This window comes from Sebastes fasciatus, chromosome 4 (assembly GCF_043250625.1).
Source record: "Sebastes fasciatus isolate fSebFas1 chromosome 4, fSebFas1.pri, whole genome shotgun sequence".
Classification (NCBI taxonomy): Eukaryota; Metazoa; Chordata; class Actinopteri; order Perciformes; family Sebastidae; genus Sebastes; species Sebastes fasciatus.
The window spans coordinates 19,763,744-19,789,602 of record NC_133798.1 but is presented as its reverse complement, the minus strand read 5'-3'; the positions used below and the strand labels follow the sequence as shown (position 1 = coordinate 19,789,602).

At 40.4% G+C, this 25,859-nt stretch overlaps 1 protein-coding gene across 28 annotated transcripts in view; it reads right to left on the bottom strand.

Moving 5' to 3' along the window:
* LOC141766074 (pleckstrin homology domain-containing family A member 5-like) overlaps nt 1–25,859 on the bottom strand; it is a 114,610-nt gene that overhangs the window by 36,630 nt on the left and 52,121 nt on the right. For all 28 annotated transcript variants that reach the window (XM_074632525.1, XM_074632529.1, XM_074632537.1 and 25 more), the window contains 4 exons: nt 13,717–13,800; nt 5,189–5,309; nt 4,959–5,063; nt 1,341–1,413 (listed from right to left, as the gene is read on the bottom strand). In XM_074632525.1, the coding sequence (XP_074488626.1) occupies nt 1,341–1,413; nt 4,959–5,063; nt 5,189–5,309; nt 13,717–13,800 (383 nt within the window). The remainder of the gene's footprint in view (nt 1–1,340; nt 1,414–4,958; nt 5,064–5,188; nt 5,310–13,716; nt 13,801–25,859) is intronic.

The following is a 25,859-nucleotide window of genomic DNA, read 5'->3' as shown; positions in this document are numbered from 1 at the left end:
CAATAATAGTCTGATAACTGCAGCGGATAGCAGTTGAAGGGCAGCTCAGTTCATGACCTCTCTGCCCACTCTCTGCTGATGGGTGGATTTCTCCACATGTCCGTCTGAATAAAGCCTTTGGGTCTGTGGCTTTTATCAGCCAGTGGGCGGAAAGAAGGCGACAGAGCTGGCAGACACCAGAAATAACACAGACTAGATAGAGGTCATCCTGATCAGCAGAAATGATGACTGTATCCACATCAAGTGAGCAGGGGGGAATTGGGACATGTGGACTTGTGCCAGTCCCAGACTTGTATTTTCTCTGTAGCTGCAGCCCAACAGTACACCTAGACTACAATTACCTTACAGCCACATCAATTCAGTGTTCATTTCATTTTTTTTCCAATAGGAAAGCTCTCAAACGTTCTCTGGACACAGCTGTGTCAATATTTGATATGAACATTAGTACTGCATGAGAGAGGCTGCAGTCAATAGCAGCTCAGTCAATAGCATCTTATAAAAAAGATCACATCTAACACTTGCAAATGTTTTCCTACTGTGCAATAGCAGCAAAGAAGAGGGTTTATTTAAGGACAGCCTGACTTTAATAACGAAATGGAAATTTTTTGAATGCGATTGCCACAATAAGCTTATCATGAAAAAACATGACTGAGATCATGACTATGATTAAGGTGCCATTAGGGGCCATTTAAATAACACAGCAGATCAAATACAAATTTATTCAAGTTTCCGCTTCAGTCTAAATAGAAATTTGTATTACTTGGTTATGAAATTATGGGTTTTCTTCACTAAATTACAGGACCATGTAAACACCACACACATTCAAAGGGATGGTCACAGTGATAATATAACAGTGGTCCCTCTAATGTGGAATTAGAAGGGGATCTTTAAATATTAGCAAGATAAATGCAACTGAATCCAAGAGTTACGCTAGCATGCAACCACTGTATAAAAACAGCATCATCTCTGGAAACTTGTTTCATGACTTAACATTAGTGTGAAATCCAATTTCCTGCTGTGCTTTCTCTATCAACATTACGGCTGCATACAAAAAGACGTATTTAAAGCCCTGGCTTTGCTCGGGGGGAAAAAGTGATCTCTCAAATGGCAAATCAGATGACAGGAGAGGCATTTCAATTAATAGGTCTCCTCAGCTGGTCCTGTCAGGCTGTTTACCGCAGGGACTTGGATCTGGATTTATTAACGGTCGCCAAGAGCGCGGCTTGTGGTTCTGAAGGTCACAACAGCCATTTGAACTACTAATGGAAAACCAGCATTGTTGTACAGTAATCAGTTCAATACTAATGAAACATGTTGGTAGCTGGGAGGACGGGACTCACCTCGGTAGTAGAAGAGACACAGGTCAGACAGCACAAACCACCGCTTCTTCCACAGCTTCATCCCGGTGCTGTCCTAAAACACACCAGAGGAATAAGGAACAGTTACTCCACAGACTAGTGGGAATGGTTTGACTGTAAAATGACAAAGAAGAAGTACACTGTAGTAGTAGTCCACTCATTCCCCTTCTTGGATTTAATTAGTTCAATTACTTCCATGTGATTAACTGTTTATTTCTAACTTAAAGGGATAGTTCGGTGTTTTGAAGTGTAGTTGTATGAGGTACTTATCCATAGTCAGTACGCCACCCAGTTTGGAGAAACAACGAAGTACTGCTGTGGACGGAGCCAGCAGCAAAACATATTTTAGCCACCTAAAAGAAGGGCTCACCTAAAACAATCAATATCAGTTTAAGTGTATTTAGAATATATTCACTGCTATACCTTGCTGTCAGACAGTCCTTTTCGGTGTGGAACTGAAGCCGCTGTATCTATGCTGTATGCTCTTGCCAAAGCCATCAGACTCTATTGAAAAAACCTGCAATTTTACCTAGCAGAACACGGGGGTTGCTGGTTTACCTCAGTGTCAATCAGTTTGTTTGTTTGTGCTATCGTGTGACTTTGGTGAATCTGAACTAACCAAAGTCACACAATAAGGCGAACAAACTAACCGATCGAGGCAGCAGGAGACCAGCTACACACATCATCTGCTACATAAAATTACTGTTTTTTTCCAATGAAGTCTGGTTGGTTTAGCAATAGCACACATAACAACTTCAGTTCCCCGTCAGAAACAAAGACTTTATAGCTGTCTGACGGCAAGGTAAACCAGTAGTATAGTACACTTAAACGAATACACTGACCATGGATAAGTACCTCATACAACCCCACTTAAAATCACCCAAACTGTCTCTTTAATATACCAGATTAGTACCTTCAAAGGGCAGAAACCAATCAATGACTTTTAATTTATATTTTGAATTATGCTATATACAGTAATCTGTTGACAACTTTCTATGCTATGATTCCAACTGATCGGTCATCTATAAATTAGATATCACTTACAGTTTTGTCTTTCTGTGCATGTGGTCTAAAATGACTTGTAAGTGCATATACAGTATATATTAATGGAGGTAGTGTAGAACTCATCCACTATATACTGCAACATTTCTGCTACTCAAATGTTACATATTGACCTGAGATGGATGTACGGGTGTTTTATTTGGTTCAGGGGAATAATTAGATTACTGGACTGGAATAAACATAATAAAGAGAGAGCTCCACTGTGTCTTATAGTTTCAACCAAATAAATAAACAGCTTTCCCTTTTAAAAAGGAAGCATATTGCTTGCTGGGCAACAAAAGTAAACCTCCTTTGCTTAAGTTGTTCTTTGGTATCACAATGCTGTGATCAAAGGGGGTTTCAGGCTGCTGCTTGAAAAGGATGAAGGGTGAGGAAAAGGGTATTAACTCCCCCGTTCGCCTTATTGGAAAACTTGAGCAGAGTCCTTAATCGTGGATTCCACCCGGAGACTAAAGTAGGGGGAGGGACCTCAACAACTCTGTCATTATGGTCGAACGGCATGTGGGCTGCAGTTTACTTTAAATGGAAATTCACTTCCACGAACCAGCATGTTTAACACATTAGTATCAAAAAGTCACAATACCAGATGCTGCTCAGTGTGTTCATAAAAGAAGCACACCAGAAATGCAACAGAAAGACTCGAACCTCTTGCGCCCATTAATTCATCACCTTCCCTTCATTCAATCAAGGTCTTAATCACTCCTTTAACAATGTGTTCATGATTAAACTTTATCAAAAGTTCTGTCAGATCGTGCTCGGTTCAGGCGGGAGGAGAAAAAGAGGCTTTCACCGACACATCAATCACTGTGGCATTTTGTTCTCCCACTGGATCAACTGAAGGGCTGCAGCTTTCCCTCAGCCAAGGACTTCAATAGCTTCCAGGTTTCAATGAGGCAGGGAAATAAAAGTGCAAATCCAGCTTTTATTCAGAGTAGCAGATTTGTGAGTCTTTTGCTTGATCTACGTCACCCTGATTGAGGTCCCCAAAGAAACAGCAGCTGGCAGCTGTACCAAAGGAAGCCATCATGTGTTCACAAAACTGCGCCGGGAGGCTGCAATCAAAACTAAATGAGTCTCCCACTTAGGAAGCATGAGAGAGTCCTGTCTGGCAAAGAGCACCCCCTTTCACCCTCCCTTAAGTAACCAGGGAGCTGTGATGAGGGATTGGTATTTAAACACTGCCCGCATTGGATGACTGGCCGAGCAGAGACACCGGACAAAGAACTGCTCGGATCCTGTAAGACATCAAAAAGCTGCCTTTGTGCTTAAGACTGTGGCGGCAAATCTTACAAGGAGACGGAGAACTTAACATTGTTCTATATGTAAAAGGGATGAAAGTTGTATAAACATAAAGTTTGCATTCACAAGATGTTCTAAATTCATGCACTTTTCCCAAATATCCTTGCTTCTAAATATCAATTACATTATACATACATTTATCAAACAAATGACTAAACAGATATAGGCATATATACAATAAACTATTACAAATCTGCGTATAACATATGTACATACCAACTTGCAGATAATAAGTAAAAGAGTTGACCCGGGCAGTGGCACCTGAATGACATTTGAATTGTTGAGGCATCCAGCTTTCGATGACGTAATACAGTGTTTCCCACAGGATTTAACGAGACCCTGTAGGGAGGTCCGGGGTCATGCTCTCCCAGATAAAAAATGTTTACATTTTAAAGTTGAATGCATCAATCTGGTGCACTTTGACAGCAAAATTAAGAGGCTAGAGCTATGAAGAACTTTGTCCTCTAGTAAACAATTTAATCAGAAGGGGTCCGCGTTTCGGATCGGGTGAGTTGCCGACATGGCCGCAGATCTTTGACACACTGAGGACGGTCCGCCCCGGCTGACAGACACACTGATCCCCAACCCCCGAGGGTGCACTGTGCAGTGAGCATACACAGCTTCGGGGTTCTGCAAGGGATGCTGTAAAACTCACGGTCGGAGCTGCGGCTGTGAAAATATTTTTCGGCTTACTATGACTTTAGCGTGCTGGATGTCAGAACACATTGATTTCATTTGAATTAGGTTACACAATGGTTGGTTATGATTGGATAAAGGTCCAACGTGTAAGACGGCATATAGTCATCATCGCCAACGTTCTACCTAGACGTTACCACTATAGTACCATAACACCTGAAAGTGGGGGGACAAAAAGTCTCGTTGTCCACCCTATTCCGGTGCCTATGGACCCAAGACATGCACAACTTTTATATCATTTCTGTACCATAATTAGTTATGTATTAGTATAGTATAGTGGTATTACTTCCTTTTGGTGTGTTATAAATAGGTTGCTGTATTATTGTTACTTTATTTTAGGTAACTACTTTGATTTACTATTTACGTCAAAAACACATGAATGTATGTACCAGATTTCATGGCAATCCATCCAGTAGCTGTTGAGACATTTTAGTCTGGACAGACAGACACACTGCTGGGCATGCACGGCTAAAAATGATGCCAAGTTACTCACTCAGCTTCTCAGCACATGATATGATTTATTGTAATGTCTTAGATGTTTACCTGTTTATAAAGCCAGTTTCTCTTGATTACTGGGGCACTGGGATTCCTCCTGATGGAGTTGGATCTCTTCCCAAAGTTGTGAATCTTTTTGGAAGGTCTTGATGGCTAGAAATAAAGCATGAATGAGTAAAGCACAAAAAAAAGAAAAATGTAGACTTTTTGACTTCTAGACTGGTTTTCCATTATTTTCAGACATGCATGATTATCCTGTATTCGTGTGTGTCACTCACTCTTCCTGCTGGACTATTGGGGTTTGCGGCGCAGTCCGAGCCGCCTGTGTAGTTGGAGGCCTCACTCATGGTGCTCAGTGGTCGATCCTTCTTCTCATTCGCCGGCACTTTGGAGGCAGATCTAAAAAAAACAAAAAAAACACACGAAACATGCCAAGAGCATTATAAGCAAACCATCAGTTAGAACTGTAGGCATGCCGGTTTATGTCTACTGACCTCGATTTAAGAAAAAGCGAATAGGAGGAAGCAGACTTTATTGTCTGTTCCCCCCATCCCTCTGAAGCTCAAACTCTCTGCTATAATGAGATCTCAACATGGGCCTATGAATCAAGCCAATTACTCCCACCATGTCACTGCAGATACATTCCCCGTTGTCTAACAGCTTTAAATGGTCTGCAAAGTCTGCCTGACGTATTGAAATGCAGCAGTTGCAGCAGTGAATCAGGTCAGACAAAACTACTTTAAAGTAAAAGTTGAAAGCATACTGAGTTCAATATATTTGCCATAGGATAGAACACCTTGTGAAATAAGCTGTCTCTGGCCCATGGAGATGTACTATATTCTTTAGGAAGGGAACAACGTTGTGGTCTAGAGGGAACAAGACAGGAAAACCAGAGTACAGCAGAAATACTGCAGCAGTGAAAAAAAATAATCTCAGATATATTGGTTTCAGGTCACTGAATAAGGACAGAAACCGCCAACCCTGCACTGCAAACTCCCCCATCTAACCTGCCCATTTGATGAATGACCTAACGTTCATAGACTTCAGACTACATGGTACCATTCAGCATAAATTATTTTATAATCAATCCATTTTTGCATCATCTACATGTACTTTCCATCCATTTGTACCACCTAGATCAATCTTTCAATCTGTTAAGACACAAAGACAAGACTATTAACACTCCAAAAGAGGAAAACTCAGACTCAATTTACAAACGATTTAACAATTCAGACTCCATGCTGTTATATTCAAGGTGCACAAACACGAAAAAGGGATCACAAGGGATAACATCAGTTCGGCTCAGCAGGCAACAACACACAGGAGGTTCATTCCCGTGCAGCACAGTGACAGGTCTGATAGCACCAAAGACAGAACAATGACAATCACAGACTGTCTTACCTGTATTGAGATGAAAAGTTACACAGTTTGGTATAAAGTTAGTTTAGCTTAGCTGCAAGAAGCAGCACGATCTAACCATTATGTACTTGAGATCTTATGATTGCTAGCTCAATGAGAGAATTTCATACATGCAAGGGAATTTGTCTTCTTATTAGAATTGACTGGCTGACTTAAGTGGCCAAATATATAAGGGGGTTGTGTATAGAGGTGACTCACCAAGGAAGTCATTGGGTGATTAGTGCTCTCTCGAGTTGAAGTGCACACAATTTTCAACTCACTGCTCTCAAATAGCTGCTTGTGCAGAGTGATGAGATTTGCCGTCTTCTCCATCTAATGACCTCGCTCAAGAAAATGAGCTCTGAGGATTTTCAGCACTTCCAGTGACAGGTGAAATCCTAAGTGAACCATAATCAATGGGGTGTCAACCTGCTATCAAAAGCACAGAGGTTGGGAGGGGTGGAGAAAGTGGACTGACTTGGTTGTAAGAGAGATGTTGCTCTATTTGATGCTCTATTACTGTAGAACAACATGGCATTTCCAGTCTCTGAGCTGCACAGTGTTTGTGTGTGTGTTGGGGTTTTGTTGATAATTAGTGTGGGGCTGATAATCAATCTGCATGCAGTGAGATTGAAATGTAGTGAGTGGGTCAAATTGGCCTGTGACTACAGGCAGAAAGAGAACAATAAGAGAAATGATGCTGCATTATAGTTCCCATGGACAGCTTCAAATATCTTAAGCACTACGATAGATAGTGTGTATTTGGGTATTCAAATGTTAGCTGAGAAATGTTCATCAACAATGTTTTTTACTTGTTGCGGAATAAATTAAAAAATGAAAAGCAACATAATGAAAAGACCATAAAATAACTACATAAGGGCACTTTTGATTAAACACAAAATGATAATGTTAGAGAAAAACAAACTTGAAGATAGTTTGATCAAAGATATTCAGTTTACTCCGAGATAAAAACAAATAAAAGCCGCAAATCCGAACAATTGGGAATCTGCAGCCAGGTCATTTCTGGCATTTGGGCTTGAAAACCTACTTAAAGGAACAGTGTGTAACATTTTGGGGGATCTATTAGCAGAAATGGAATATAATATTCATAACTATGTTTTTAATAGTGTATAATCACCTGAAACTAAAAAATTGTTAGCTTAGAATGAGCCCTTCATATCTACATAGGGAGCGGGGTCCTCTTCATGGAGTCCACTATGTTGCACCGCCATGTTTCTACAGTAGCCCAGAACAGACAAACTAAACACTGGCTTTAGAGAGAGTCTTTCACATTTTTACGATACCTGAAGGCCGCCGTAGTTCTCCGACACACTTGTGAAACCGCGGTAACGTGAGCTGCAGAGTGCAAAACCGTGGTACCGCCACACGCCGTCTGACTTCCATTTCTCCTAAAGTAGTGTTATTATGATAAGGATGGCCTCTGAGCGAGGCGAACGGCATTACCACGGTTTTGCACTCAGCGACCCACGTTACCACAGTCTTGGAAAGGGCAGAGTGAGCGGAGGGGTACTCAGTTGGTTGCAATCTGCAACCACACCACTAGACTAGACTACACACTGTCCCTTTGAACAATTAATCAATTAGCAAAATAGTTGCTGATTAATTGAGTATCCAACTAAACGGTTCTAATCTCAGTCCTACGTTAAACTAGTACAGTGTAAGCTTGCCTCTATCCTAATTACAAAACTTGTCAAAAATTAAATCCTGTGCTAATACAAAATAGTTGTAAATACTGTGAATAAAGCCTTAATGATGTGAATTCAGTTTAACTCTTCAAGGCATTCCCTGTCTGGGCCTCTCCAGGATTTATTTCTCAACCAACTTGCAGTAAAAACAACGCACACACGCAACCGAGATGCTACAGAGACCACCAAGTGTTTCACATTTATATTTTGAAATGAAACTTCGCTCTAACCGGCTTCCTCTAAAATGGTATCATGAACCACCACAACATGCTGTTTTGAATGTCGGTCTGCTTTAAATTACTATTTTTCTTGTTTAGATTGGTGCTCGTCTCCAGACAGAAGACTAGCCCACAGTGGATATGACTACTACGGACACAATAACAGTTGTAGCAAAATACCAGAGCTAAACAACACTCGTCTTTGAGTTTACCACAGCTCCATGACAACAGCAAAGTCAATCAATCTCAAAAACACCACATTACTGTCTCTACCTGTGAAGCCGGGAAAAGGGAGTTTAGTTTATGTGCAAATAATACAGTGTAGGTTTACTGAGCCTCTATCTGCAAAGAAACACTACGAGGTTGCATGTCCATCACAGGGCAAACACACAACCCCTCATACAGTATTAAGACTAAACCGTATGTATTAAAGTGTCACATCATCGCCTGGTCTGGCATGGATTGTGTGTGCCGGTGTGAGTCTGTGTGTGCAGAAAGAGTGGTGAGGAGGGATTACACTGCCAGTGAGGCTCGGCGCTCTAAGCACACTGGTGGGGGAAACACTGAACTGAGCGGCTGAGGGTGCATTTTTAAATTGACCACACAGCATTTCTAAAGAAATAAGGGTGCTTTCAAACACTTTTGTTTGCCGGTGAACCCGACCTTTATCTTTTGAACCAACAAAAGACAAGGCAAGCATACGCAGATCAAGATATCGGTGTGTACATTCGTCACAGGTTGAGAGAGGCAGCGTAGCACAGAGCTGGGTGATAAAGATACCAACATTATTTAACAACCACGTCACTTTGTTCTCTAAAACTGTGATGCTTTCAAGAGCTGTCCCCTTAAAAAGCTCAGTCAAAATGCTCACTTTGCTCTGAATTGTGTTTCAAAATCAGGCCACATGGAGCATAAGAGCTCACGCTAAAGCTTTGGTAGTTTAGCATATATAGAAAACTGATTGTTCAGTGGATTATGCAGATGTACATTGGCCTGATAAAATAATATTTCTAACATTGTATTGTATCTAAGGTATTACTATTTATATTTCAACCATTTTTAAATGTATAGTCAGTTTGTTGATTTCAAGTAAATATGTAAAATTCTCATGACATCGATTTTTGGGTTGTATCACCCAGCTCTTGCGTCACAAAGGAACAGAGTCAGGACTCTTACCTGCGTACATGTAGCCTGTACATCCATAGGGGACAGAGCATGAAGGGGGTGTTCACAAAGTCAACGTTTTTGACAGTTTGTCGAAACAAAATGAACACTTCAAAGTGCATAATAATCATACTTTTGATGCCTTTTGGCCTATTATAAAGAAACCTTTTGTTAAGACCGTGCAACAGAGCAGATTTAATGCTTCCTGGGAAACCAGTAAACTGCCAACGGAGTGAACCGAGTGGCAGGGATATAAAAGATTTGCAGCTCTCATCCGAGGTGTACAGCTTGACGTTCAGCTCGGAAAAGTGAGTAACGATCTCCCTGCGGTTAGTTGTTCATTAAGGTTTAGATGAACACACCAAACGGTTCAGACAGTAAAGTGCACCTCACAGGACTTTGGAATGCAAATACATAACAGGTCATCAGGCAAAATACCATTCAAAACACCCACAGTCTGTTGTTAGTGTCGTTAACAACAGGGATTATTAACACACAGACACGTTCAAGTGTTTTACATCAAAAACAAATGTGGAGAACACACAGTTATCCGTTTGCACCTAACAGTGTATTACCTGCCAAACGCTGGGTGATACAATTTCCCACAATTCACACTACAAAACAGAGGAAAGACAAATTTGTTGAGAATGAAAGTTTAAATGTTTTGACCAATGAGGGGTTTTGAAGACTCACTGGCCGTATGTTGTGTTGTTATGTACTGAATCTATAACTGATTAGCTAACGTATCATCCTGCGATACAATGCAGTCTTTTTACCTACCACCACCCTGGACTGATGGACTTAGGAGTGGGTGACGTGGATAAATTGTTATCATAGTAGGGCTGGGCTGTGTGTTGGCAAGAATCTGGCGATACGATACCTATTATGATACAGGGGTATCAATTAAATTTATTGCGATATATTATGATACTGAAAGCAAGGCGATATATTGTGACTTTTTTCAAATCTAATTTTAGGAAAACTGTCATAGTATAAGACACACACAGTAAGACACACCACCATATACATGAAATCTGAGTAAAAAAAGTCACTATGTGAAATGGCTACTATAGGTGAAAATAACACATAGTACTGAATGCCAAAAACTGCATGATTTTTGCCCCAAACTGCATGTGATTATCATAAAGTGGGCATGTCTGTAAAGGGGAGACTCGTGGGTACCCATAGAACCCATTTTCATTCACATATCTTGAGGTCAGAGGTCAAGGGACCCCTTTGAAAATGGCCATGCCAGTTGTCAAAATTAAGTGTAACTTTTGAGCGTTATTCAGCCTCCTTCTCAACAAGCTAGTATGACATGGTTGGTAACAATTCCTTAGGTTTTGTAGTTTCATATGATGATTGCCAGCATCTTCTTCTTCTTCTAGCTTTAAAGCTGAGTCTGCTACAACCTCCAAAAGACAGAATAAGTGCCCCCCCCCAGTATCGCGAAACATAATATCTCGATACTCATGTATATTGATATTTTCCTACACCCCTATATCATAGTATATGTATTTTTATATTGTATTATCAATATATATATATACTGTATATATATATATATAAATATATATATATATATATATATATATATTAAGATATATATATATATATATCTTAATGATACATGGTACATTTTCTGGGATATTAATTGAGAAAGTGTTTAATTTACTAGTTTGTTTTTTTGTATTCATTAACACCTTATAGCTCTAGATACTACATTAATACAAAAATCTAACATTGCCATAATGCAGTCCTGCTCATTGATTTTCAACATCGCCTTTAATGGTCTAAATACATCGAGAGATATTACAGGGAAAACTACCACGGTATGAACTGAATGGTAAAGTCTGCATTTCGCCCGACCTGAATTGCTCTGAACATGCATTTGAAATAACTTTTATCATTGCAGACGTGGTCAGATCGTGTTTTTGTAAACACGTGTTACATGCAAGTTGTACAAATATCTCCTGTCAGCTTGGACGTGGTCATGCGGACCGCTAAAAATAGCCACAGACATGTACAGTAATGAGAGCAGAATGATGAGCCATGACTTGAGCAGTAACTCACACAGCACAGCATACCTGAGAGCATACAGTAAGTATGAGTGACAGCTGTATATTTAATATAGCCTCTCTAATAACCCAGAAGCAGTGTTAAAGCAGATAAGGCTAATGTACAAGTAATAGCTTAAATTGGTCTCTCAATAACAACACACTGGTGTCCATTCTGTGCCATGCATTTATACAACTGTGGGTTGTTACCAACTAAACTGACTAACTATCCTTAACACCGTACGGTACAGCTACAGTGTGTTCTCCTCTCTTTTAGCCTGCTGTATGCTGCCTCTTCACTGGAGGCTACCCCACCCTCTCACAATTACGCAATCCATCATGGATGTGTAAATAACTTTCACACATCATAGACCTTTTTTTCCCAGACTGGGATACAACTGCAGTCTCTGAGTAGAAAAGATTATTTGACTGTTCAAATCAAGAATCCTTCATCTGAATTACTCATATTTCCTTTTTAGCTGTGCTGTTTGTGTGTTGACTTATATGATACAGTATATGTCTCTTAAGTTGGGTTGAGTTTAAGTTCCTTTTATGTTCTACTAGAATGGTACTAAAAATGATCATGCCAAATTTAAACCAAATTTTGTGTTTTGGATTTACTTGTAAAGAACAGATTAGACAGTGATTTTCAGCCTGGCCTCTTTATCCCCGTGGCAGCTTAAATCCGTCTTTGCCTTTTATTACTCATCCAGGGTGAAGACTTTCCCCCTTATTACTTTTTCCAAAACAGAGCCAACTGTTGGATGAAAAGCACTCTGTAATAAACTTAAAAATAACAATGAGTCAAGTAGCGGGTTTTATCACTTTGATGTTGCCTTCCCAAAGTTGACCTCTAGTACATCTGATATTCATTTTGCAGATTATCTTACAAAGACAAAACACTAATTGCTAAATTAGATATCATCTTGCAGCGGCATGTTGTGCCTCTCTGTGTGAAAAACAGCGGAGATGTGAGAGTAACACAGAGAGGGGAGGAATGTGTCGAGAGAGTGCAGTGTTACAGTTCTGGCACAACAAGCGCCCTCATATTATTCCATCTCTGCTCAACAAAATGCAGCTCATAAGAATTTGGTGACACAAAAGAGCTCAGTATATCATATTCTAGTAGAAACCAGGATTTTAATTTCTAAGCCAAATATTGAAAAAAAGCTGAAACTGGTGCCCATGCTGGTTATTGCACTTTGGCCACAATCTCCCACATAGGAGTGACATTTCATGTGTTGAAGCATTCATTGCTCAATAAAATAAGTGACAACAGTTGTGATGACATCACTTCTAACATTATGGAGAATCTGCGATGACAGGGGGGTTTCTGAGGGAAGTGAGAAGCTGAGCGGAGCTGATACATGTCGGGCAACATTAAGCTAAGATGGCTAGGGTGGTAGATGAAAGTTGAGGCTTGTGTCATGGTGTGGGTTGTGACGCACACAGACTAGCACATGTTTTATTTAGTACACTTACGGATTGGGACACAGAAGTAAATTTGAGTGGGATTCCACAAAGGAGGCCAAAATTATAGATTGACATCTAACCTCTTTTTTCTGTGTTGGACATCCTGCAAACATCTGGACAGAGTACCTCACTATGAGTGACCCACGGGTGGAGTTAAAGGTGGATACAACTGAAAATGGGAGTACTGATGATTCCTGAGATGGAACGAAACTGACTAAGTGTAGTCTGACATATTCATAGTGAAAGTTCAAGATGACTGGCCTCTGCTCCAGTCATGTGGGCAGACATGTGATTGTTGTTGTGCTGACAGCCGTGTAGATGATGGACGATCACATGGACGTAACATTGCTAAGGGACATATATCTTTGTACTTATCACAACTGAAAAGGCCATGAACTCTTGTCCGTGTCAAAATGTGGGACGAACTGTGAATCACTGCATTCCCACTAGCTGATGTATGCATGATACAATGGCTTTGTTATTGTCAGCCCTTAGCATCAATGGCACTTTATGCTCAATTATGCAATAAATAAAACCTCTTATAATATCCAAGAAGTATCTAAAAAGTGACATTTCCATTCGGAAGGTTAGTTCTTATATCTAAGGAATCTGTTTATGAACATGAATAAATGAAGAAGCGCTGAATAGAAGAGGCTTTGAACTGAAAGGGCAGGGTTGCAGGGTGCAGACTTGTGCAATGTTGCCTCCACATCAGGAGTTGCAACAGCATACTGTAGTGCTCAAAAATGCTATCCAGTGGCATTCTATAAAGCAAAAACAAGAGACTTACTGTTCGTTGACGACAAAGATGCAATTGTCTTGTGAGGGTAGGCTTGACACAGGATGCTTGCAGGTCACCTTCCGCTCATTATGACTATTGAGAATAGGGAGGGGAGAAATGAAAGGGGAAAAAAGAGTGATCAATGTTAGAAAACACTGCATAGACATGCTTGATCTATCTTTTAAAATGTTGATTTAATATGCTGCTTATTGCCGTGACAACCCAAACATATTTTCAAAGAACTCCAGCTGTAAAGGCTTGAGAGAACTCTTCACCCCCAAAACATGAGAGCAGGAGCAGCTGAGGTAGAGTTTGTATTGGCTTGGTAGAAGTGGGAATACTGAGTGGAGAGAGAACAGATATGGAAATAATATTGGCATGCAGTGCCAAAAACTGGTCCAATCTGTAAAACCGGTCCAACCAGACATATATTTGGTCAGTGTGACAGCAGAACAAGCACTCATGGCACACCAAACAACAGCTTTAAGTGTCCCAAGACAAGACAAAAAGAATGAGCCCCAAACAAAAGCAGAAAGGTCCACTGCCAAATATCTCTTTTCTTTTCAAATAAGAGCACCACAGCTTTAGCTTTTACAACAAACAATATACAAGAGCATAGGCGCAGTTTGAACTTTAAGGTTGGGGGTTCACAAAATTAATCTAGAGGGAATGTAATGTGTAACTCAGAGAGGTCTAATGTATTGGGATGCGTGTTGCCTACATAATACACCCTCCAAACAGAATGCAAAGCTAGCAAGTGTAGGGACAAAATCAGTTTAATTGCATTTTTTCTATTGGAATGAACTAACTGGCTACGAGCGACGAAGCGCTGCGCTGAGCGACGTTTTGAGTTGAACTTTTGCCCTGTTTCCATTTATTCCTGTTGCTCGCTTTGAAAGCGCCGCAATGGACGAGGAACGACTGATTGGTGAATTTGAAATGAGGAGTTATCTGTTACGATACCTCCTCATTTCACTACAAACACCTAAATAAGGTGGCAGCCAGTTGGAGGGAGATCACCGGGAGATCGCCTGAAAGTTTACTGAGGCTACTGTTGGCTGTATTATAGGTCAATTTCAGTAAATATCGCAGAATAAAACCCGTTTTCTGTTTTAAAAAACACAAACGTCGGAAGAAGCAAGTACTACGTACTCACCCATCTTTTAAGTGGTTACGTCTCCAGTCGGATCTGGAGTGCACAGCTGATAGGTACGTGGTTTGTTTACATAGTGTAAGAGGAAGTGCATATTAAACGGTGTGTGGACAGAGAGTGTCCGATGTTATTATAAGTTAAAAAAGGAATCAAATCTATCTCCTTATCTTGTTGGTTTCTATTCTGTCAATAAGAAGACACAACAAGGTTGATATTCATCATTACAATAAATTATTAGTTCTGCGTTATTATAAAAAATATAGATGCATTTCTCGGGGGTTCAGTGAGCCCCCTGAACCAAACGCAAACTGCGCCTGTGTACAAGAGGAGAAAAGAGCAATTTAGATGTAAATTAGTGTGTACCAAAATCAGCCTATTTCACCATCAACAAAACATAAAACAAAACTAAATCTAAAGGCTCCAGCAGGCTCTTGGGTCATCCTACACTCAACATCTAATGACAGAGGTAGAGAAGATGCTACCCACCCATCCTGTTGGCCATTACAGCGGCCCACAGTCACTTCCACCCTGACATGATTAGAGCACCAGGACACAGACCACACAGTCTTTGGAGAGGAGGAGTCCAAAGACTGGGGCCTTCACAACAACAGCAGCTTTCCAGTAAAGTACAGCCTGGTCAGTGTTGTACAGTATGTGATCTGTGATGTGGCCTGGCTTGACTTTCCAGTAAAAATGACAAGCTGTTCCTCACTAATGATAGTAAATCCTGAATACAGATTTTGTTTCAACAGCGTCATTGGAATAATGACTACACTGCTAAATATCTTCAAGATCCAGATGCAGTTCATCAGCTTCCTATCATAAATCAATGGTTATTTGATTATACTGTCAATGAGTTACAGCAATGGGAAGTCCAGTAGCAGTAGAGAGCATCAATATATTAATCAAATATACTGACAGCAGTAATTATTTGGGCTGCCCCCCGAAAGTCGATGAGTCTAATCATCGCCAGTGATTCCTTCATTGACTTGAAACTCTTGAAGAGGCTAGAACCCACTAGCCACTTCCACCCCGGGCATTTCCAAGCCAAAAGCCAGTCGTGGCGCACCGTGGCGCCCTCGCCCTGACCCGCCGGGTTGAATCCTTCAGGCAGACTGTACGGACCCCAGTGGTTGAGAAGTGTAAGAATATTTTCGGTTCATTATGAAACTGTGGCGGACCCTATTTGACTTTGTTAATGTGGTCGAAATTATCACTGAAACTCAGACTGATGGATTTTCTGTTTGCCAGATAGTCTGAATGGAATGAATAGTCAAATCTTCGTATTGAGCAGGTAAATCTGAGCTGAATCAAAAAAATTCTGATTCGTTTACAGCCCTAGTAATTATTAAACAAGATGTTAAATAATATGAGTTGCATGAGCTGTAGTGTCAACAACAGTCTTCAAAGCTACTATTGCCTTTACTAGACAGTTATTCTATATTTCAACTCAGTCAGGCTGAACTGTAAACAGAAGAGAGTCAAGCTGTAGTCCAAAAATAACAGTTTTTAAACATGGGGTACTCGTGTCCTGAAAAGAGCAAATACCAAGCATGAAATAGGGGGTTTAGTTTCAGTTTAGCCTGGAGAGCAACGGTCTCCACAGCTCTGGTCTATAATTACTGGAGGCACTGTTGGCAGCGGAGCACTCGGTGCGGTCTTGGGGCAGACCAATGGCACCATTTTTCTTTGGTATCCCTTCACACATGCCTACACTGCTCTGCACATAGGTTGGCTACAGATTTAGGAGAAGACAGAAAGTCTGGATAGGTATTTACGTACACAGTAGTGGGATAGAAGGATTGATGTTAAGCGGAACTGTGGATAAGATTTAATAATCAATCAACTGTCCAATACTAAGAGTCTTTTAGCTTTGATACTCTTAATGCATGTACCGTAAGTGTGCTTTCATGTGGTACTTTAGCCATGGCTAAAAGGAAATGAGGTTTAAATATAAGGGTGCATTTTGCCAACCTATTAATTGAAAATGCATGCCATTTCATTACAGGAGAGCAAAGCGTTTGATACCTTCTAGGATATTTAAAAAAATAATGATCTACCCTGTAATTAAAGGAAATCCCTCAACTGTATCCACTTTAATAGGTATATCATCTCTTATCGAGTGACTGCAAAGTATGGAGTAACCCCATATGCTTACACTGCCTTTACTGCAATAAAGTTGAGTGATGTATTGCCATGTTCCCTGGTGTGGAACGGCATGCAACCTATATGCAACATTACAAGAATCTACGCATACCATTATGCATACTTTTAATGTTGCTAAAAACAGTTGCATTTTCAAATAAGCAATGTCTTTTTTGTAAAAACACTGAATCAGATAACTTTGTGCAGTATGGAACGGTTGCTAGTATTGCCAATTCCACTAGGAATCAACACCCAGTCTGCAACTTCAGCTCATTGTTTTGGTTTGGCAGTCCATGTGGTTTAAGTCCCAATGGCTCTAAAAGATGGTGCAGTAAGTATGTGCTCTCAGCACACGACACAAGCAAATAACAAGCCAAAGAAAATAAGTCAAACATCTACTGTTGCAAGCTAAAAGAGACCAAGGCAGTTTTCTCAGAAGTAGGCAGACCAAACCACGACTACGAGGAGACTAAACAGTGCATTCATCAGAGTGACAGCCCCTACTCAGTCTATACTAAAAGAGGGCTCCAATATGATGCCCATGTTGCTCTGTTTCAGACAGGTGTATAATATTAGCCATAGGAACTTGAAACTGTAACTTAGCATTGGCCCAAAACACCCTGATTAAAAGACAACCCCCATTAGAAACACCTGTTCATCAAGACTTTTTGAAGGGACACTAAGTCAAAAGCCGTGTCTCCGTGTTTGTGAGCTACAAGCTGAAGATGAACATCAACCTCAAGATGAACCTGAAATAAAAAGGATGTAAATCATATTGGCTAAATAAAAGTGATCAATGCTACAGTATTAGTTAAAATATCACCTTCAAAATTAAGTTGTCTAAGGGTCTTAGGGTTACATCCATTGACTGTATATGAGAAGTGGACGTAGTCACCATGACGTCACACATTGTTTTGTTGACTGCCCCTTTGAAGCCTCGTGTTTGGCATTTTGGCCGTCGCCATCATGGTTTTGTGGAACCAGAAGTGACACGAGAGGGTGGAGCTAAGTACAACTGAATGCTGAATAAGACATTTTTAAGTGACCAAAATGTTACAATTGACTTTCATGAACTGAAAACACACTGTGAAAGGATTAAAGTTCGAAGACGAAAACATGGACAACTAAACGCTGTGGTAGCGACCTGTCAATCACAAGGTAGCCACGCCCTAAAGCATACCCTGCTTTATGGTCTATTTGACTCTAAATGGGACCATTATCTACTAAATGAACATCATGCTGTATTGAAGAAGACTTGAAACTAGCGATTGAGACCATAAACTCATGTTTACAATGTTTACTGAGGTAATAAATCAAGTGAGAAGTAGGCTCATTCTTTCATAGACTTCTATACAATCAGACTTCTTTTTGCAACCAGAGGAGTCGCCCCCTGCTGGCTATTAGAAAGAATGCAAGGTTAAGGCACTTCCTCATTGGTTTCACTTTTCAGACTCGGAGGTTGCCCTCTGGTTACATCTATAAAATGAAAAGGCCCTCCTGATGTTAAAAACGTTTTTGCAGATGTGTGGACTGACACGTGTGTAAGGTCAGTATTTTTAAGAGGGGGTCGTGTGGCATCAAAGAGTCCTTACAGCATATGGACGGAAGCTACTTGAGAAGGTCCTAAGCATTCCCAACATGAGCTATGTGGTATGGGAGGACAGTGAGTTCTTAATCCCCAGTGGAAAACATGGGGGCTATGAAGTAACATGAAAGCTGTGGTTGTGTGTAGGCCTAAATAGGCAGGATGAGTAACAGCAACACACATTTTCCTGTTTAGTAGTGAAATCTCCTTTTGGACAACCTACAAATGTAGCCCATGACAATCAGTGTCACTTTTATTGCCTCCACATGGCATCAATAGCTGATTGCAAATATGACAGGCTTATATTGCAAAACAATTATTGGCAAAAATATGTGGGTTGGTTGCCTTGTCACGCACAACATAAGGGCTCTCTGAAAACATCACTGGATGAGAATGTAATCAAAGTTGATGACAGCAGCCATTGTTGCATCGAAATCAACAGATGCTGCACAGCTAACAGCTCAAAATCTCTTTTTTGAGTAAATGTGTTTTTCAAAATACCTCTGCCAGCTAATCTTAGCTCACAACACCATTTGTAACGGTCACACATGCTCTGGAGGATGTGGTCTGTGGTCACTACAGTCAAGATTAAGTCAGCATAAAATCACGGGGCTGCACAGTAAGGGGAGCATATGGTAACATTTTTGCTTCAATCGAGGGTAAAAACATTGTATTCTCTTCAGTTAGGTTTAGGATTTCTTCTTGTTTTCCAGAGAGAGATGTTGGTTTATTGGGTGGGTAGGGATTGCCTCTTGACCTCAGATGTATAGAAGTGAGGAACTAGGAGTGGCAGTAAGAGCTGACCACCCTGTAGTGAGCAGGGTTGGGCAGTCCAGGACTGTCCTGTCCACAATAATTAGCAGTGAGCTGCAGTAATGAAGAGCTTAAGGTCTGGGGGTCAACACTCCACAGGCTTAGTTTTTATTGTTCTGGGTGGGTCTTTGATCCCTCCCTCCTCTTCTACTACAGTTTAACCACAAACAACTGAGAGGCTCCAAAAAGGATCTTTACATTAGAGAGAAGGGGAAAGGTCTTTATGAGTTTTGACAACATAGCGTTGGGTTTTAACACCAGTTTGGGGGCCCCTATGGAACATTAAGATCTTCACTTGATACGATTTTAAAGAGGTGAAGTGGGGGCAAACATTTGGTTAAGCATTCCACCTTATTCATGTTATTTGTGAAGCCAAAAACTGCCATTTAATGCTAATTTTGGACAATTTTCACTGAGAAATTATGTTTGATGTTCATTCAACAGTCTGAAGTTCATTAAACACAAAAACAGAGTTGCTTGTATTTGAAAGTACAGTGATAGTTTTTCCTTATCTACTTTTGTCTTTACTATCTTGTCATTTGTCAACCCCTAAAGAGTCATTATGGGGGTACCTAACATCATTACAGCCTTACAAGATAACCTGACGTGCCAGATGGTTTGTTACACAGAACCATCTGAGAAGCCGTCTTTGAAAACTGTTTGGAAAAGGGCGGGTACTTTCAAAAAATACTTGGCAGGTGATTGGAGGAACCATCTGTCAATCAAACTCATGCCACAGCCAGTCGGGAGAAGAGTGAAAACACCTTTTCCCATCGAGAAAAGCCTTCCCTGCCGTTCTTTGCTCTTCTTTCCATGAACAAATACTCTCCAGTTCTGGTATTACTGATGCTATTGCAGCTTCTATGCTAACCTCTTCAGGAGCTGCCATTGTTGTTTAGAACGAACAGTAGAGGCAAGGTAAGGCAAGGTAACTCTGGAGAGTCCAAATAGAAGACGGAAGAACAAATAAAAGCACTACTTGTGGTCATTTGTTTTGACAAAATGTGACTGTAAAAAAACTGGAGGGGATTTCCTCATGCTGTGTTGTATTAAAAAAAAAACTAGAACGAATGTCATCATGAAGAGTCTGAACTGCTGTCGTTAATTTGGATGCGGGGGAATTTATGAAAAAAAGCTTTTAAAACAAAATCTGCAACTTCGTCAATTTGATACTAAACAGGCAAATGGAAAACAATCCACACTGTATTGCATGGGAAATAAGACTGGGGGGAAGATTTTGATGGATGTGACACACACACTAAATCACATCCATTTATAACTATTTGACCACTGTGTATTTTGTGGCATGGAAAATGGGCCAGGGATCAGTTTATATTGAAACATATGGTGTGCAGCGACGAGGAAACTGACTAGTTATCCTCTTTTAATTAGGGGTCATTTTCTTTACTTAACACTTGATTTGTTGCTGCTGTAGAAAAAAAAAATCATAGTCAAATGCAGCACGTCTTATATTACAGGATCCTATTATCTGCATAACAGTCATGTTGCTACAAGATTCAAGTTCTGTGCTTTTAACCACTGTTTTTTTAACTTTGGGAAACCTCTAGGGCTGTACCGAATAGTTTGAAGCTTCAAGGCTTCATTGATATCATTGACATTCGAAAAAAAAACGTTTGCATGTTTATTCATTCTGTTTAAACCTGGTATTTCTGCACAGTTGCAGATAGATATTAGACTACACTAATTAGCATTATACTATTTGCACAATTACATTCCAGTTGTGGCTGGGTAGAATTGTTTCAGACTCATGTGATCTAAACATTTCCAATAACTCCAGAGTGTTGTCAAGTCCAAAGGTCAAAATGTATTGAAAAAAGATAGATGTAATCATTTCCAAAATCCGCAACATGTTTTTATTCAACGAAATATTCTGCTTCAATACATATTTGTTGCCGTTTAGTCTTTCAAAAACAAAGTTTTCACTGTGGTCAAAAAACAGTTTGCTCTCCCGCTTGCTGCAAACAAAGGGAGGCACGCACTGACGAGATATATTCATTAAAGAAAGTTGATTTAATAAAAAAAGAATAAAAAGGTACGTGTCCACAGGCTCCGTCTTTTCCACGCTTCCCATTCATTGTGTATGTAAGCAGCCATGCAATGCATTCTGGTAGTGTGGCGGCGCGATTCGAGAGACGGGGCATCATGTTGGCCGCTCCTCATTTGCATAAAGTTGAGGTCTATGCTACTTTATTCAAATCACGGACGTCCGAGTGCTGTCGAAAGTGTTGTCGATCTAAAATAAAGACAGATTCAGCAACTGCATGGCCATATTGTTTCCGGTTTGAAAGCTGGGAGCAGCAGCCCACGAGGCAAAGCGTTCGTCCAATCAGGTGCCGAGTGTGTTGTGTCAAGAGGCAGCCCATCAAGCGTCCAATGCTTGGAAGCGAGGTGATCCCTCGCGATAAAAAACGCCCATGTGGACACGTACCATAACTCCTTTAATCCGAATCATTTATTCAAATATAGGGCTGGGTATCTAGTAGTTTAGATACTACTTGTTACTGGGTTGTTTCAGTCTTAAAAAGGTATCGAGTGCCCGTACCTAGCCCTATTCAAAAAGAGTATTTTGTTCGAGGATTTTATTGGGAGGATGATGACGTCAAAAAATATGATGAGATATTAGAAACTTAATTCGAAAACCTCAATAGAAGCTTCAAATGTAAAAAAAAAAATCAAATTCAGTACAGCCCTTGAAACCTCAAGCAAAGAAAGCCATGCCTCTCTGTCTGTCCTCACAACCCCTATGAATAAATGCTGCCTTACCACAGCAAATGTATCCTAATTATCTTTAATTCAATGTCCTTCAAGCTGCTTCAAGGCCTTTAGTGGCTGGGCATCCTACTGTGTAGATATTGAACAGTGCAGGTCAGAGCAATCAAGCAATCCAGCTTCCATTCCCAAGGATATGATCTAATGCAGATCTCAGTGCAGTAGATAATCACAGCCCTCACAGCAGCACAAGTGAGAAGATTTTAGCACACATTGCCTCGTAGGATCACACCCTCATCCTAGCGGTGCTGAGCTAGTGAAATCAAACCAGACTGCATGGTACGTATTTCAGCTCTGGCTCCCTTAGCCCATGTCCATGTTATCACATTTAACTCTGCATCCACACATGTGACTAGTTGGTGACATTTAGAACTAACTCCATGTGTGCACTATCGTCGTTCAGGATCACACATCTAAATGCCAGTACATCACAGGAAGAGTCTACAACAGTTCCCTGAAACAAATCCTGCAAATCACCAAACAGAGCCTTTCAGCGATAATTAATTCTCTTGTTAATGCTCATAAATCTAATCCTATTACACAGGAAGGGACTCGGACACAACGTTAGGCAAGGCCAGCGACTACTACTGAATAAAGCTCTCACATTATCAGGTGAGTATTCTTAACTAGCATAAAAAGAGTTGGCGGCAGTGGAGCTCCTCAATACCTCATGGGACATTGACTGGAGGTATGAATAGCCCGCCTCACAAAAGCTGAGCTGAATAAGCAGAATAGGCAGTTTGTGAGTGGGCATGTGGGGGGCAGCAAGAGAAAAGACAAAAAAAAGACAAAACAGGGGCTTTGCAGTCCCGGAGAGGCCACATGAAATGCAGAGTAGCAACATGAAGCAATGTGCTGTCACAAAACGGTAATACCTGGACTACTGTAATGTTCTTAACTAATTTGGGAACAACATACTATATCTTTAAGGCAATGTTGTGGGAAAACACCACAATCATTACAGAGAACACAGCCAGTAGCTTCAGCTGTTTGACTTTAACCTTAGACCTTTTTACTCAACCACAGAAAACAGCTGCTCATTCGGGCAACAAATCAGATTTTTTCCCCCAAACAATTCAATTAGCAGCCCCCTTAGTGCAGCTGCGACTGTGTGCAAAGTGTGTCAAGGTGACACAGCTGAAGAATAATTCAGAGCCATGGAAACAAGCTGCCTTCTTAAGGAAAAAATGCTGATTGAAAGAAGTGAAATTTAGTATTTACGGAGAAAATTCAGGAAGTGAAACTGTAGTTGTGTAAAACCAAGCTTCACTATGACCTATCACCAGAGGCCGACATGATACAACTGTTAAGTAGACAAAAGGATTGGTTCCTTAAAGGTCTATTTATGAAACAAAAATTCCAAACATGACACCACACATCTGAAGTTTCCATCTTCACTTTCTGTGTCTGTAAAACTCCCATTGTTAACCAGTCAATGTTCAATTTCAGGCTTCATTAAAGACAACAGCAGCCTGGCATTCAATACTGCTTTCATGACAGAGAAAACGACATGGAAGAAACCCAAAGGCAGTCTGTCGAAAGTATCAAAAAGCACTGATATCTGTGTTTTAATGTCCTGAAAGTGAGACAGGCATCACATCCATATACTGTACAGCTATGTAGGTCCCCTGCAGGACAAAGAGCAGAAGCACCCAAAATAGCACTCAGATTCTTCTTATCAAGGTCATCTCCTTAAAGAAATAGATGGATGAAAGGCTGGGAAGCTGCAGGCTTATGGACTATTGACTTAGTATTTTTTAAAGATATGTAAAAAGAAGTAATGTAAAACATTACCTTCAGCTTTGTTTCATACTATTAAAAGGGTAAGAAGTTGGACTTTTAGGTCTTCATTCATACTGGAGTAAAGAGGCAAATTAGAAGCATTTTGAATTCATGCAAAACTCAAACTGTTTCTATAAAAAAAACATGAGCTAGTGTCATGCCCCTACTGAAATTTCCTTACAAAATGTATGAAAACACACTGCTGCTGCATTCATGCAAATTAAATATCCAGCATTCAATTGAGAAACTAAGCACACACTGGAGGGCAACTTCTTACATTCATTTTCTCCACATCTCAGTAAGAGTACAAACAGTTTACAGGAATGGTAGGTCTGTATATGAGCACCAGTACATTGGCTGCAGTTTTTACCGTTTTGCTGATATATCTCTCATCATGACTCAAAGCCTGAAATCAAATGCGGCTCCACCCTCCTCTCCCCTTGATGTCTTCTGCTCAGTGAGTGCTACTGGGGCTGGACCAGCAGCCAATAACAGGGCGTCTACTCTGTACATCTCCATTACTGCTGACCTGCTCTTTAATGAGATCAGTGTCTCCCATAGAGGCCTATACTATTTATTTAGATGGGCCATCTGAATAAATTTGCTCCAACCAAGATTTCGAAATTGAATATTTCTCACACTTAAAACTATCCAGCTCAAACTGAACCGTCTGTAAGCGTGACGTAATCATTTGATGTAAAATCATATAAAAATGACTTCCTTAAAAAGATGTTGATTTGTGATTGCTGTGTCTTGCAGTCGACTGAAGTGTTTGATGAAGGAGCGCCCCGCCCCCGGGCTGAACACCACAAATAAACCCTGTCTGTAGGAAACATTGCGGAAACATAAAGTCTGTAGGAAACACTGAAAATTGAGGACAACTGTCACAGAATGAGCTCATGGGGAAAGTGAATAACTGCTGCTCCTTCTCTCCCTGTGGGTTTGACATGTGTCATCACAATCTTTTGGCTTTGTATAGCGATGGCAACACTACACACACACACGCTAAAACTATACGCTATACTAAGTGTATATGATGTTTAATAAATATATGGGGATTTAGTGAGACATTACAAACAACTGTGCCGTGTGCAAAACATCCACTTAGTAATCAATCGATCAGACTATACAGAAAGGGTCTTGACCACAAGCCCCGGCAGAAATACTTTGATCAAACAAGGATCCAGATGGTTTTCAGATTTGCTATATTTTTTACATGTAGACACAAAAATAGTGGCTTGCTTCATAGATGATGTTCGTGCATGGTCTAAGGCTACACATTCAACAAAATAAGACAGCTAATATCATGCCTAAAAACTAGGGCTGTCAAAGTTAAAGCGATAATAACGCGTTAATGCAAATTCGTATTAACGCCACTAACTTCTTTAACGCAACTTGCGATTTGTAGGTTGTAGTGGGCTCAGTCTTAAAGCCAGAGTGAAGATACTGGCATCATATGAAACTAGAGAACTTAAGGAATCAATTGGTATCAACCATGTTATACTAGCTTGTCTTGAAGGAGACTAAATAACGCTCCAAAGTTACGCACAATTTTGGAAAGGACAAACAGGCATGGTCCCTTGAACTGAAAGTGGGTTCTATGGGTACCGATGAGTCTCCCCTTTACAGACACGCCCACTTTATGATAATCACAGTTATATTACAAACAACTGTGCTGTGTGCAAACATCCACCTAATAATCAATCAATCAGACCATACAGACAGGGTCTTGACCACAAGCCCCAGCAGAAATACTTCAATCAAAACATGAAGGTGGTTTTCAAATTTTCCATATTTTTACATGCAGACACAAAAACAGTGGCTTGCTTTATAGATGATGTTTTGCATGGTCTACAAAATAAAACAGCTAATATGCCTAAAAAC